The 15,227-nt window shown below is 34.4% G+C and overlaps 1 protein-coding gene across 1 annotated transcript; it reads right to left on the bottom strand.

The window, feature by feature from the left end:
- Positions 1–10,405: 10,405 nt before the first annotated feature.
- Positions 10,406–15,204, bottom strand: LOC132724609 (protein TEX261-like). Its single transcript, XM_060709495.1, has 5 exons — positions 15,023–15,204; positions 14,235–14,314; positions 13,430–13,583; positions 12,220–12,287; positions 10,406–11,504 (listed from the first exon to the last, which is right to left on the bottom strand). The coding sequence occupies exons 1-5, from the start codon at positions 15,090–15,092 to the stop codon at positions 11,271–11,273; spliced, it is 606 nt and encodes a 201-aa protein (XP_060565478.1). The 5' UTR covers positions 15,093–15,204; the 3' UTR covers positions 10,406–11,270.
- Positions 15,205–15,227: the final 23 nt, after the last annotated feature.

Here is a 15,227-nt window from a genome sequence, read left to right on the forward strand (position 1 = left end):
CCAGTGAAAATAAATGAAATTGAACAGCCAGCAGTAAAAGGCGCGCATGAATGCAGTATACATGTGAAATCTTTAAAACAAATTATTACTGCTGCTGCCACCCAAAGGGTAAAACCTTCTCTTCTGTTTTACACCGAGTAATAATAAACACATTTGTATAATGTATATACAATACAGTAGTCCTTTTTGTCTAGTTCTTTATTATTCCTTCTGTCGAAGCTCTTAACAAGTTTAGGAACCATAAGGGGCCACTTTTGTGAAGTAATTAAATTTAATAAAAGTACCATTTAAAAAGAAGCCTTTTCCGTCTCAGCATCAACTTCTCAGTACTATATACTAGCTAATACTGTAATTATCAAATTATTGAATGAAATATTGAATGCATGGTAAGAGTTCATTTTAAATGTTAAATGTAATTAATATCATTTTAGCATGGGAGTTTCCTGGTGCGGGACTCCTCAAGCAGCAAAGATTCCGCCCATCAGTACACCATCGAGTTTATTGACGGAAACGCCGTGAAAAAATTGATGATCATGAAAACGAATAACAAATTTCATTTTTATGAATACGAAGACAAGGTAAATTTTACACTAGTCATTTGCATTTGAAATACATATGTAATCCATTCCGTTACTGCAAGAATATCAGTTACCCCAACTTCTTTGACATTTGTGTGAAAGCACTGTTGAAATATTTACATTTGGAATTGTATTTGTTTAATTCCTAAATATCCTTACTGATTGGGTGAGAATTACCTCCCTTGATCATTAAGTCTCGTGTTCAAGTAAGTTGATATGGCTTTTAAGAAAGAGCTCAAATCAGATCAGCTGGACTCCATACCGGCGGCATAAGCTTTTCATTATAGAGAAAGATAAAGGGCAAAGGTCAAGGTTTGAATGTGCTCATAAACTCATAATATTAAAACTTATACATGTTAAGTCAGATGGCTAACAGTATGATATCTGGCAAGTTATTGGCACTCGATCAAGCTTTTAGCATTTAAAGAATAACTAGGAATAAAGTTAGACCTGTGCTGGAGAACATCTCCAAGAAAAGATCACACTTTAGATAAATGCCACTCCTTGACCTGCTTTCATTATTTAATAAGAACAGTTTATAACCTCAAATATTAAGCACTTGTCTAAAAAGGTCATGTTTGGTTTCTGCTTTGGATGGCTTTTGTTCACAGATTTGGCTGTATAGTAATTTGCTGGATTCGTTTTTTAGCTCACCTGTCACAAAGTGATAGGGTGAGCTTTTGTGATCGCTTTTCGTCCTGCGTCCATCCGTCCGTAAACTTTTGCTTTAAATGACATCTCCTCATAAACCACTGAGCCAATTTCATCCAAACTTTACAGGAATGTTCCTTTGGTGGTCACCTTTAAAAATTGTTCAAAGAATTTAATTCCATGCAGAACTCTGATTGCCATGGCAACCGAAAGAAAAATCTTTAATATCTTCTTTTAAACAACCCTAAGAGCTAGAGCTTAGATATTTGGCATGAAACATCTTCTAGTGAGTGTCTACCAAGTTTGTTCAAATAAAAGCCCTGTGGTCAAAATTGGCCCCGCCCCAGGGGGTCATTGATTTTCCCTATATGCATATAGTAAAAACTAAATAAAAAAAATCTTCTTTTAAAGAACCCAAAGAGCTAGAGCTAAGATATTTGGCATGAAACATCTTCTAATGAGTGTCTACCAAGTTTGTTCAAATAAAAGCCCTGGGTTCAAAATTGGCCCCGCCCCAGGGGGGTCATTGATTTTCCCTATATGCATATAGTAAAAACTTAAAAAATCTTCTTTTAAAGAACCCAAAGAGCTAGAGCTAAGATATTTGGCATTTTTCATTTTCTAGTGAGTGTCTACCAAGTTTGTTCAAATAAAAGACCTGGGTTCAAAATTGGCCCCGCCCCAGGGGAGTCATAGATTTTCCCTATATGCATATAGTAAAAACTTAAAAAATCTTCTTTTAAAGAACCCAAAGAGCTAGAGCTAAGATATTTGGCATTTTACATCTTCTAGTGAGTGTCTACCAAGTTTGTTCAAATAAAAGACTTGGGGTCAAAATTGGCCCCGCCCCAGGGGGTCATTGATTTTCCCATTATGCATATTGTAAAACTTAAACAATCTTCTTTTAAAGAACCCAAAGAGCTAGAGCTAAGATATTTATCATGAAACATGTTCTAATGGGTGTCTACCAAATTTGTTCAAATAAAAGCCCCAGGGTCAAAATTGGCCCTGCCCCGGGGGTCATTGATTTTCCTTTTTTGTGTATAGCAAAAACTTAAAAATCTTCTTTGAAAAAACCCAAATAGCTAGAGTTTAGAGATTAAGCATGAAACATCTTTTAGTAAATATCTACAAAGTTTGTTCAAATAAAATCCCGGGGTCAAAACTGGCCCTGTCCCAGGGGTGTCATTGTTTTAACTATATGTGTATAGTAAAAACTTAAAAAATCTTCTTTTAAAAAAACCAATGAGCTAGAACTTAGATGTTTAGCATGAAACATGTTCTTATGGGTGTCTACCAAGTCTGTTCAAATAAACAAATAAAAGCCCTTGGGTAAAAATTGGCCCGAGGGGGTGGAGGGGAGCTATAATTGTACAGGTGAGCGACCTCAGGGCCATCATGGCCCTCTTGTTTTTATTTGTGATTTTTATTTTTCAGAAATTTAAACTTTTGGTTATTTGTGATTTTTATTTTTTCAGAAATTTGACCTCGTGGAACATCTGATAAATACAATAATGACAAGTGGGTTGGAGGTCAAAGACAGCAGGTGTGACTGGAAAAATATCAAAGTGAAACCAGTGCCACACCCTTAATAATTATGGTGGATCAACACTTGTTTCTCCAACAATTACCAGCTATGGTGGTGTATAAATTATTCATTGGATTAAGAAGAGCTTCAGATTACTCCCTTAACTTAAAGTTATTTTTCCACAAGAAAAACACCTTTGTTAATTTTGCTTGGATTTAATAAGTGCATTTTACTTTACATACGAGGGTTTTTTGGACAACCCTCGTAGTGTCATCATACTCATTGTTTTAAATCACAGTTTGAAAAATACAAATATGCAATATATGGTAAAAACAACAACAACAGAACACAAATATACTCGAGGCATATTTGACATTATGCTTATTTTTAATCATAAAACATTAATGGAGCCATTCAACATGGAGATAATGGTTTCAAGTCCTACTGATTGGTTCAACTTCAAGCCCTTTTGGTTTTACAGAGATAATGGGCTTAAGCCCTTCTGGTTTTACAGAGATAATGGTTACAAGCCCTACAGGTTTAAGAGAAATAATGGGTCCAAGCCTAGAGATAATGGGTCCAAGTCCTACTGGTTTTACAGAGATAATGGGTCTAAATCCTACTGGTTTCACAGAGATAATGGGTCCAAGCCCTACTGGTTTCACAGATATAATGGGCCACAGCCCTACTGGTTTCACAGATATAACGGGTTCAAGCCCTACTGGTTTCACAGAGATAATGGGTTAAAATTCCACTGGTTCCACAGAGATAAGGGGTCCAAATCCTACTGGTTTCACAGATATAATGGGCCACAGCCCTACTGGTTTCACAGATAAAATGGGCCACAGCCCTACTGGTTTCACAGAGATAATGGGCCACAGCCCTACTGGTTTCACAGAGATAATGGGCCACAGCCCTACTGGTTTCACAGATATAATGGTTCAAGCCCTACTGGTTTCACAGAGATAATGGGTTAAACTCCTACTGGTTCCACAGAGATAATGGGTCCAAATCCTACTGGTTTCACAGATATAATGGGCCACAGCCCTACTGGTTTCACAGATATAATGGGCCACAGCCCTACTGGTTTCACAGAAATAATGGGTTCAAGCCCCACTGGTTTCACAGAGATAATGGGTTCAACTCCTACTGGTTCCACAGAGATAATGGGTCCAAATCCTACTGGTTTCATAGATATAATGGGTCCAAGCCCTACTGGTTTCACAGATAAAATGGGCCACAGCCCTACTGGTTTCACATAAATAATGGGTTCAAGTCCTACAAGCTGCACAGAGATAATGGGTCACAGCCCTACAAGCTGCACAGAGATAATGGGTCACAGCCCTACTATTGCCCTACGTAAGTTTTTCATATTTATACCCTCAAAAGTGACAATGGACAGTTCCAAAAATAGAAGCTGGACAAGTCCATTTAGGAAATTTAGCAGGTCAAGGGTCAAATGCCTTTATTTAGCCAATTTAGCAGACCACAAATGCTCATCTGAAGTCAATGTGTGTTCTTTATAGAGGGTAGTAAAACAGGATTATATTGTTTTAATAGTTGCTTTGGAAAGTGTTTGCAATCTCAAAATATTTGTATATACATCATTAAATGATTATGATATTAAATGGCATTGTGTATAAAACATAGATTATCAATTAGCATTGACAACTCAACAATTATATATGCATTTAATTATATGCCATATGTAAATAAAAAGTGATTTTACCTATAACATTTTCTTTCAATCTATTCAGAGCTGGTTTATCAGCTTTCCTGCCATGTTACACAGTTTTCCTGTCATGTTACACAGTTTTCCTGTCATGTAACAGTTTGCCTGTCATGTAACATAGTTTTCCTGTCATGTTTCAGTTTCCCTGTCATTTTACACAGATTTCCTGTCATGTTACACAGTTTTCCTGTCATGTTACACAGTTATCCTGTCATGTTACACAGTTTTCCTATCATGTGACACAGTTTTCCTGTCATGTTCCACAGTTTTCCCGTCATGTTACAGTTTTCCTGTCATATTACACAGATTTCCTGTCATGTTACAGTTTTCCTGTCATGTTACACAGTTTTCCTGTCATGTTACAGGTTTCCTGTCCTGTTACACAGTTTTCCTGTCATAAAACACAGTTTTCCTGTCATGTTACCAGTTTTCTTCATATTACACATTTCCTACACATGTTACAGTTTTCCTGTCATGTTACACAGTTTTTCCTGTCATGTTACAGGTTTTCCTTCATGTTACAGCAGTTCTTGTCAATTTCCTGTCATAAAACACAGTTTTTCTGTCATGTTACACAGTTTTTCCTGTCATGTTACACAGTTTTCTGTCATGTTACAACTTTCCTGTCATGTTACACAGTTTTTCTGTCATGTTACACATTTTTCCTGTCATGTTACACAGTTTTTCTGTCGTGTTACATAGTTTTTCTGTCATGTTACACAGTTTTCCTGTCATGAAACACAGTTTTCCTGTCATGTTACACAGTTTTCCTATCATGTTACAGTTTTCCTGTCATGTTACAGTTTTCCTGTCATGTTACACAGTTTTCCTGTCATGTTACACAGTTTTTCTGTCATGTTACACAGTTTTCCTGTCATGTTTCAGTTTTCCTGTCATGTTACAGGTTTCCTGTCATGTTACACAGTTTTCCTGTCATGTTACAACTTTTTTTGTCATGCTACACAGTTTTCCTGTCATGTTACACAGTTTTCCTGTCATGTTACAGTTTTCCTTCATGTTACAGGTTCTTGTCATTTCCTGTCATGTACACAGTTTTCCTGTCATGTTACAGTTTTCCTGTCATGTTCCACAGTTTTCCTGTCATGTTACAACTTTCCTGTCATGTTAACAGTTTTTCTGTCATGTTACACAGCGTTTTTCCTGTCATGTTACACAGTTTTTTTCTGTCGATTTTACACAGTTTTCCGGTCATGAAACACATTTTTACTGTCATGTTACACAGTTTTTACTTGTAATGTTACACCAGTTTTCATTGTCATGTTACACAGTTTTTCTGTCATGTTACAGTTTTCCTGTCATGTTCACAGTTTTCCCGTCATGTTACAGTTTTCCTGTCATATTACACAGATTTCCTGTCATGTTACAGTTTTCCTGTCATGTTACACAGTTTTCCTGTCATGTTACAGGTTTCCTGTCCTGTTACACAGTTTTCCTGTCATAAAACACAGTTTTCCTGTCATGTTACACAGTTTTCCTGTCATGTTACACAGTTTTCCTGTCATGTTATTAGTTTTCCTGTCATGTTTACACAGTTTTCCTGTCATGTTACAGAGATGTCCTGTCATGTTCCACAGTTTTTCCTGCCATGTTACACAGATTTCCTGCCATGTCACAGTTTTCCTGTCATATTACATAGATTTCCTGTCATGTTTAACAGTTTTCCTGCCATGTTACACAGTTATCCTGTCATGTTACAGTTTTCCTGTCATGTGTTACAGTTTTCCTGTCATGTTACACAGATTTCCTGTCATGTTACACCAGCAAGCAGGAGGTTAAGAGGTGATTGCTTACATTTTGTATCTACACCCCCTGATTTAGTGAAACTTAACATGCATTGTTCTTTCATAACGGTACCTTTTATTTATCATATTTATAATTCTCGTCAAAATACAAAGAAATGATCTGCGCATTTACGGACAGCATACTATCATTTTATACCTTATAAGAAATTTCTTTTTTAGAAAAACAACACAGGAAAATTTTTGCACCAAATTATTTCTGTATTTGTAAATAAAAAAAAATGAAAATAAACAGAATAAAACAAATATTTACAGTCAAACTGTATCAAACTATAGACTGAAATGAGCGAACTTTTCATCTGACATACATTAAACATGCAACACTGACATAAAGAATAAATTGGCATAATGAGCGCTCAACTAAATATGAGCCGCATCACGACAAAACCAACGGAATGCGTTGCAACCAGCATGAATCACGACCAGCCTGCGCAACTGCGCAGTCTGATCAGGATCCATGCTGTTCGCTTACAAACCCTATAACAAGTAGAGAAACTGATAGTGAGCAGCATGGATCCTGATCAGTCTGTGTGGATGCGCAGGCTGGTCTGGATCCATGCTGGTCGCAAACGCATAACGTTGGTTTTGTCGTGACGCAACTCGATTACATTGAGTACAAGTACAACCATTCTGTTATGAACATTCAAAATGAAAATAATTCTTTCTAATCCCTACCTATAATTAGAATAGCAAATTTTAGATCCTCACAAAGGGAAGTAATTCAGTACAATTCATAACTAGAGTTATTTGTCTTGCTCAACACACTACAATTATACTCATAACAACTCGGCTTTCTCATACAACTTCTTGAAGTCGCCCAGGATGTTCAAAGTGATATGATTACGGGCCCAAAGATATGTACATGTATTGAGTTCAGAGTAAGTAACTTTGTTGGCTGTAAATATTAAGCTTTGTCAAGTGTTACACAAAGTCAGAGCAAGTAGAATAGTACGACAATTCTTTAGCCAAAAATATTTTAACATAAAATCTCTCTTTCACATTAATATAAAGCATTTATAAAAACAATTACATAGACCATAATGTACATGCATATACAAATCGGGACAGTATTGCATTTATTATTTTGTTGTTTATATAATCATAATGTAAGTAAATTTGACAAACCATCAACACTAAACAAACTGATGTCATGCAGGGTGCCACAGTAAGAATCTAACAGTAAATCAGATCTGTCAGACCTGCCTCTATATATCGGCGGCATAGGTAAATCAATATCACAATAGGTATTCAAAAGGAGTTAATTTACTTTAAACCTTACTACATGTGCCATGCTAAATAGCTTACATATATTTATTCATCTTTCAATCTAGACAAAACCATTCATCATTTTAGTGACATTTTTTAAGTAAGAACTGATTAAACAGCGAACAGTGCAGGCCATGATCAGATGGCAAGCAAGTGTTGACTGACCCTGACCTGCAATGCTTGCATGGAATGATTTAGTTACCCCTAGCAGGCTAAGAGTTCAACACATCCATTATGGCTCAAATGTTGTGAAAGCTTGACCATTATTTAAACCACTCTCATGTCCAATTCCTTTTACATTCTAGTACATACTGCACTGGTGTCAAAACAGGAAACAACAAGGTCAGGACCAAGTAAGGCTTAAACCTATGACCCTTGTGTTGAGTGGTAGTCATAACTCAGGCCAGTACATAAACATTTTAAGACATCTAGATCTATTTTACTTTACAAAACCTGAGTAAACCACATATTCTTTGCATGTGTGAAATTAGGAAACCAAGGTATAAGACATAAGAGTTTATTAGACATTAATTTTTTTTATTAAAGTTATACACAAATTTATTCAATGAAGACATTTCCTTCAATCTTAAATTGGCTTTGACCTTTGAAGTAAAAAAATGTGAAAATTTGGCAACATTTAAGTGTACAAAATAGAAACACTGTTTCACTTTAGGCCATCCTTAAAAAAATTTTTGTTTGCAGTAACGCGACCGACTCACAAAATTTGCCCCTACTCAAAATTTTTTTTCATGGTCTGGATAATTTTTTTTTTTTTTGAATCAGAAAATTATGCCTTGTGCTTTGTTTTCGTTCTTTTAAAGGTTAATAGAAGAAATAAAATGTAGGTCTTATTAAATTAATTGTTACCAGATTATCAAAGCATATATTGTCCAGCATTTTGAAATTCCATGCTTATTTGGGAGAACAGTTCAATAAAAAAAAAAAAAAAAAATCGACCTACCTACCCACCTTGAAAATTCTGGGTCGGGTTACTGCAAACAAACATTTTTTTAAGGATGGCCTTATGATGAATATGTTATAAACTGTACGAGAATCTGAACCTCAAACTTATTCATTACAAAGTGGGTTATCGAATTGTATAAAATCTGAACAATGAATTCCAACATTAACAAGAATAACATTTTAGACCCTCAAACAGAAGCATACCGTTACAAAATATTCAAAGTCAGCTTTTTCACAGGTAAGGAAGGTCCTAACCTAATCATTATTTACATTGGACAGACGAATGTTTGGAAAACTGCACATTAAAACAATTTTTGAGGACTAAAGAAGAAAAAAAGTCCTGAGAACTTCTTACTTGTTGAAGTGAATAATCATTCATACAACTTTGCCTTCATTAAAGTGGATATTAGTGTATTCAAAATACAATAACTTATTATTATATTACACACATGTATGTTTTAATTATTTTCTCTGCTTTTTATTTGTTTGTTATTGCACCACAAGAAGAGCATACATTAGCACTTCAGTTACTGGTAAGGAATTCGGTGCCTCTGCTTTTCAGCACAAAGCACCGAGAGCCTGTCATTCTAAGCTGCTAGTTTCTGCAAACACCACATACAAGTTGCTGCAGCCTAGCAGTGAAGATGTTAGCTTATTAATAATAAATATGCAAATAAAACAGCACCATAAAATTCTATCTTTATGTAAATAAAGCATTTTCTTCTTCAAGCAACAGAACCAGATGAATAAAACACAATTTACAAATATTTTGTTCATGCTTTAATGCAACAGTGAAACATGCAAATTATAAAAAAACACTACTATTCTTAATAAACAAAATAGAGCACATATATTTGTTATCATATACTGAAGCAACTTAAATTTGCTCACTTAACAATAAAAAGTAGGACCATTTTAGGCCCTCAGTCAACGCCTACCCTTATGTATATTCATAGTCGCTTTTCACAGGTAAGCGGAAGGGTCCAATTAAACCAGGTTTTAATTTGAAACAAACTGTGTAAGGAACCCATAGAAACTGCATGAATTTACATTTTTCTAAACTTAAGTTGCTAAAAACAAATACCCCTCCCACTCCTGGCAGCAATTCTAACAAGGCTTTTTGAAGTTTTACTATACAATCATAGTAAAAACAATTAAACCTGGTGGGCCATTTTTCAAGGTTTGTATTTGAACAAATTTGAGACAATTACTAGCAGATGTTTACATGTTTAATACTAAACTTAGTATTTGGGTTTTTCAAAGAAGATTTTTCAAGTTTTTGCTAAACATATAAGGAATCAATGACCCGGCGGGCCATTTTGACCCAGGGCTTTTATTTGCACACAGAACTTGGTAGCATTACCATTTAGAACATGTTTCATGCTAAATATCTTAGCTCTAGCTCTTTGAGTTCTTTAAAAAAGATTTTTTAATGCATATAGGGAAAATCAATGACCCCTGGGCAGGGCCAATTTTGACCAGGCTTTTTTTAACAACTTGGTGACACCCATAGAACATGTTCATGCTAAATATCTTAGTCTACCTTTGTTCTTAAAAGAAGATTTTTAAGTTTTTACTATATGCATATAGGAAAATCAATACCTGGGCGCCAATTTTGACCCCAGGAGCTTTTATTAACATCACTAAAGATCGTTTCATGCCAAATATTAAGCTCTAGCTCTTGGTTTTTAAAAGAAGATATTTAAAAAATATCTTTCGGTTCCATGGCAATGATTCTGCATGAAATTAAATTCTAACAATTTTTCAAATGACACAATGGAACATCCTGTAGTTTGATGAAATGCTTAGTGGTTCTATAGAGATTCATTTAGAGAAAAGTTTACAAGCCGTACGAAAACGTCACAAAGCTACCCTGTCACTTTGTGACAGGTGAGCTAAAAATAACATTATACATTATTACAAAGCGCCTTTAAATGCTTTATCCCTCAAGTCTATTCTATAAATAGTAACTACAATGTTACATCCCATTACAACCGTAAATGAAAATTCCCCTCTCGTTGGATTAATCCCATTAAAATCCCATACAATAATTTATATTTCTCCAAACTTCTATTATGGCTAAATCACAACATCTAAATCCCCCCTTTCATCATAAAACTTTAGTTTTAAAACCAGTCTAAAAAAGCAAGTATCTTATTGGTTGAATCAGAATAGAGATTTGAAATTGGCCAATGGCAGTAAAGTGTTAGTAGACTGACTTCCTGTCTGTGTTCCACTTACATGATGATTTTCCAAAGAAAAAAATCAGTGTTCCAAAATATCAGTGCTTAAATTACATACTTTTAAGATTTGGCACATTAATAACTTAGTAAAAAAAATTTGCACCAGAATGTCAATTGTGAACTTTTCATTTTGATTTTCTAAAAAAAAACGTAATTTCTTTGGTCATGTTAAGGGTAATGATAATGCAAATATATTTATATATTTATAAATAAAGGTACATGCTTTACATGAAATACGTGAATCTTCTGATAAAAATTAACGCAATATATATCAAAACAAGCTTGCATAAGTTGATTTTACATGTATCATATATTTCTATACAGCTATAGACAAAATTTATAAACTTTGTTATTTCACAGGCTATGAATTGGAGGGATATCTAATACAATTTAAATGTGAATATGGCATCACAAAAAATTGGGCAAATCATAAAATAAATGGTTTTCTTAAATCTCATGCAAATGTTTTTAAAACTACACAAAACCTCCTCAAAAATGTTTTTTCACCCTTTGAGGCAACATGCTTTCCTGGGCAGTTTTAAGCATAGAAAGGAGTCCATATTTCTTTCCTTTGCGACTGAAATAATTTGAGACAACGTCTGTTTCAGCGCCCATCATGGGTGGTCGCTCGGCCATTGTTGGTAAAACATTTTCGTTAGCCGATAATGAAACAAAGAAAGCAAACGGTACCATCCATAGACATACTGTAAAATAGGCCAGTACCTGAAAATACAACATAAATCTTTCTCAGGGACATGATAATGGACTAACAAAACATATAAGCTGTGTCATGATAAAACCAACATAGTAGGTTTGAGACCAGCATCGATCCAGACTAGCCTGCTCATCCGGGCAGTCTGATCAGGATCCATGCTGTTCCCTATCAGTTTCTCTACTTATAATAGGGTTTGTAAGCCAACAGCATGGATCCTGATCAGACTGCGTGGATGCACAGGCTGGTCTGGATCCATGCTGCTCACAAACGCACTATGTTGGTTTTGTCATGACACGGCTCAATTATTTATTGAAGGAAAAAAAATGGGAGCAGATCAAGTTTCCCCTTAAAGGAAGTATAATACTGGAAAGACAGAAAAACTACCAAAAATGAAATAACTTTGGAAACAATTGATAAATTACTATCTATTTCACAAGGTTTCCAGGGTTAAACTTCTCTTCCTCAAAGATTAGCTGTTTATTACATGAATCACATTTTATTTATAATTTTCTGTACATAATATCAAACCTTATACATGTATCTACTTATATATATATGAAAGGTATGTCAAGTGCGCTGAGCTATATAAAAAGCAATATTTTGTACACAAGACACTATTTAAACTATTATATACAATTTTCATAAATTATTAACACAGATCTGGAGAACTGGTGCTCTCCTTTAATTGAATAAAACAAACAAAACTGCTACTTGTTACATTACCTCATGGAAAGGATACCATTCTTGTGTAAAATGTGAAAATGCCAGGTAATGATTCAGAACAACTGACACTGAAATAAGTAAAGATTCACTATTACACATACATGAATCATATCAATCATAATATGAGCCGTGCCATGACAAAACCAATGTAATGCGTTTGCGACCAGCATCGATCCAGACCAGCCTGTGCATCCGTTCAGTCTGATTAGGATCCATGCTGTACGCTATCAGTTTTGCTACTTGTAATAGGGTTGGTAAGCGAACAGTATGAATCCTGATCTGACTGTGGGGATGTGCAGGCTGGTCTGAATCCATGCTGGTCGCAAACGCATTATGTTGGTTTTGTTGTGACGCGGCTCATATACTGTAGTAGGAAAGGTTTTCTATTGGTTTCCGGTTTTTAAGTCATATCACTACAGCTTAGGTCATATATGAGGACTTAATTAAGATTACTTCAGGCAATCCTTTTAATTAGGCAAGAGCAGGTACAAGAATGCATGGAATCTGTTAAATATCTATGATGTGCTATTTACATGTACATGTAGATAAAAAAAAAATTATAAGAAATCAGACAATCACATTTAAATTTGGCTTAAAGAAGTTTTCATACACAAGATATCCTTTAGCAAAATTACAATTTTTTTGTAGCCAAATTAGTGAACTTTTAGCAAAAGGCTAAAATAGCTTTAGGCAGAATGAGCCCCAAGATGTGTACATTTGTATTAAAACCAGACTATATGAGTTGCATTGGTACATTTTGAGAAAGCAATTCAGCAGTTATTAAACAGATTCTATGAATGTGCCTGGTCAAGCCTAATTACAAAGTATTTAATGAATACAAAAATGTAGTTCACTGCTGAGGTTAAACACACTGAGTTTTTAAGTTTTCCCTTCTGGTGGAAGAACATGAGTCTCTGTTCAATTTATCAAACGACAGCTAAAAATTCCCGATCTATTGTAAGGTAGCTGGATAGCTTCCCAAAAATCACTGCACATTTATTTTATGTGTTAACTACTTAGAATAAAAGAACAAATTCTGCAAATTTTTGGGAAATGTATTGCATCACACAGCAATAGCTCCTTTTATAATTACAGGTAATGTTGACTGCTTACAAAAATGTGCAAGTCAACAGATAATTGCAATATTTCTATGTAAAAATATTAATCATTCAGGACTTGAAACTAACCCACACTTTGTTTAAATACTTACCAACAGAACCTATGAATCCTGGTGACGACAGAGCAAAATATGGAAATTCCCTCAGCAGTAAAAAGTATGCACCATTCCCAAGAAGTCCAAATAGTATGGTGAAAAATGGCATCTCTTCAAACAGTAACAGACATATGTACACCGATGTATTAAACTGAAATGAATAAATATTAAATATTCTTAAATAACATGAGCTGCTTACAAGGAAGTGTACTTTTCTTTGTCTTTGATTGAACAGTTCAATCAAAGACAAAGAAAAGCACACTTCCTTGTAAGCAGCTCACAATAAAGCTAGACAGACTTACATTCTTTTTAAGTTGAACTTAAAAAGAATGTAAGTCTTCTAGCTTTATTGCGAGATTACAGCCTCAAGTGATGAGTGCATGCTTGCGTTAGTGGGTAGTAATAAAGTGAAGCAACTAGCTGTTCATAAATATCAATTCTTGAGCTTTTTTTTTTTGGACAAAAATATGTTTTGACTTGCATATAAATTAGTATACACACAAAACATGCTTGAACTTTTGTCTACCCCAATTTTTTTTTAAAACTACCCTCAATTTTCAATGATAGGGGGTACATATACATTGAGTGGGCATGCTGATTACCATAAATATGATCTTGCATAAAAAAATTTATAAAGCTTCATCAATACTATTTATAGTATTGTCCTTATTAAATAGCTTTTAAAATGGAAAAATAACCACCTACTTTAGTCTTTACTAAATAATCATAAGATTTACAATACACACAATTCATTGAGTACTGAAAATTCAAATACATAAATCAAGAGAAAGTTTCAACTTACTATGATCAAATATCTGATGACTTTACTTGTAAACACCGTATACTCCTCAACTAATTCTGCTAAGTAATAAAGTCCAGCAGCTGTAAAAAAACATTTATATGAAATTAGCATTTAAACCAGTGAGACTAAGATACCTTTTGAAGTCAAAATTTTCAATGTCAACGTTCTTGAAAAAGACATTAAAATATTACCGTTTAAGAAAATTGAAATAAATTTAATTACTTAATTATAGAACAAACATGCAGTTATTGATATAAAAGCGACTGATATATCAACAACCAATGAACCAACAAAAAAGGCATTTTCGGGGCAGTCCGGGTTGGGTGGTTGCCCGGTTTTGGTGGTTTTCAACCAGTATGATTATAAAGTAGCTACCCTCATTGCCTTAAACAGTTAAACAGGCCTGCTATAGGAACAAAATAAGAGACTAAATTCCCAAATATGTCATAAGTAATGACAAGATAAAGATGTCACAAGAATATGAGGGCCACAGACTTTGAGACATGGGATTTAAAATGCAGGCTTATAACGGATTTTATTACAAATAATCAGACTTATCATGCTTATATCAAATTATGTTATATAGCTCTGTGAAATAATTAAGTCTGTGTTTTTTTTCGAGGTTTCATAGTGCAAATTGTCTCTAAATATACTAAATAAAGTATTTACTAAATATTATCCATGAAATATTTAACGTAACCACTACAGTGATCAAAAAAAAAATTTAAAAAAATATGACACCTCGACAATCAGGTCGCGAAAATACAAGACTTCAATGGAATACTCACCAATAGACAATGTTACAACAAGAATTTGGATGCACAGAGCAAGCCAGCTCAACAAATATAAAAACCACATGGCTAGATATATATTTTATGGCTGAAATTATGGAATATAGCTTAATTACAGTATTAATATTTAATTTTCATTCCTGGTCAGAGAATTTCGTGAGAATTTTTATTCGTGATATTTACTTTAAGAAAGGCAAGTGTA

The sequence above is a fragment of the Ruditapes philippinarum genome, unplaced genomic scaffold (genome assembly GCF_026571515.1).
Source record: "Ruditapes philippinarum isolate M1 unplaced genomic scaffold, ASM2657151v2 ctg2012_1_1_1_1, whole genome shotgun sequence".
Taxonomy (NCBI): domain Eukaryota; kingdom Metazoa; phylum Mollusca; class Bivalvia; order Venerida; family Veneridae; genus Ruditapes; species Ruditapes philippinarum.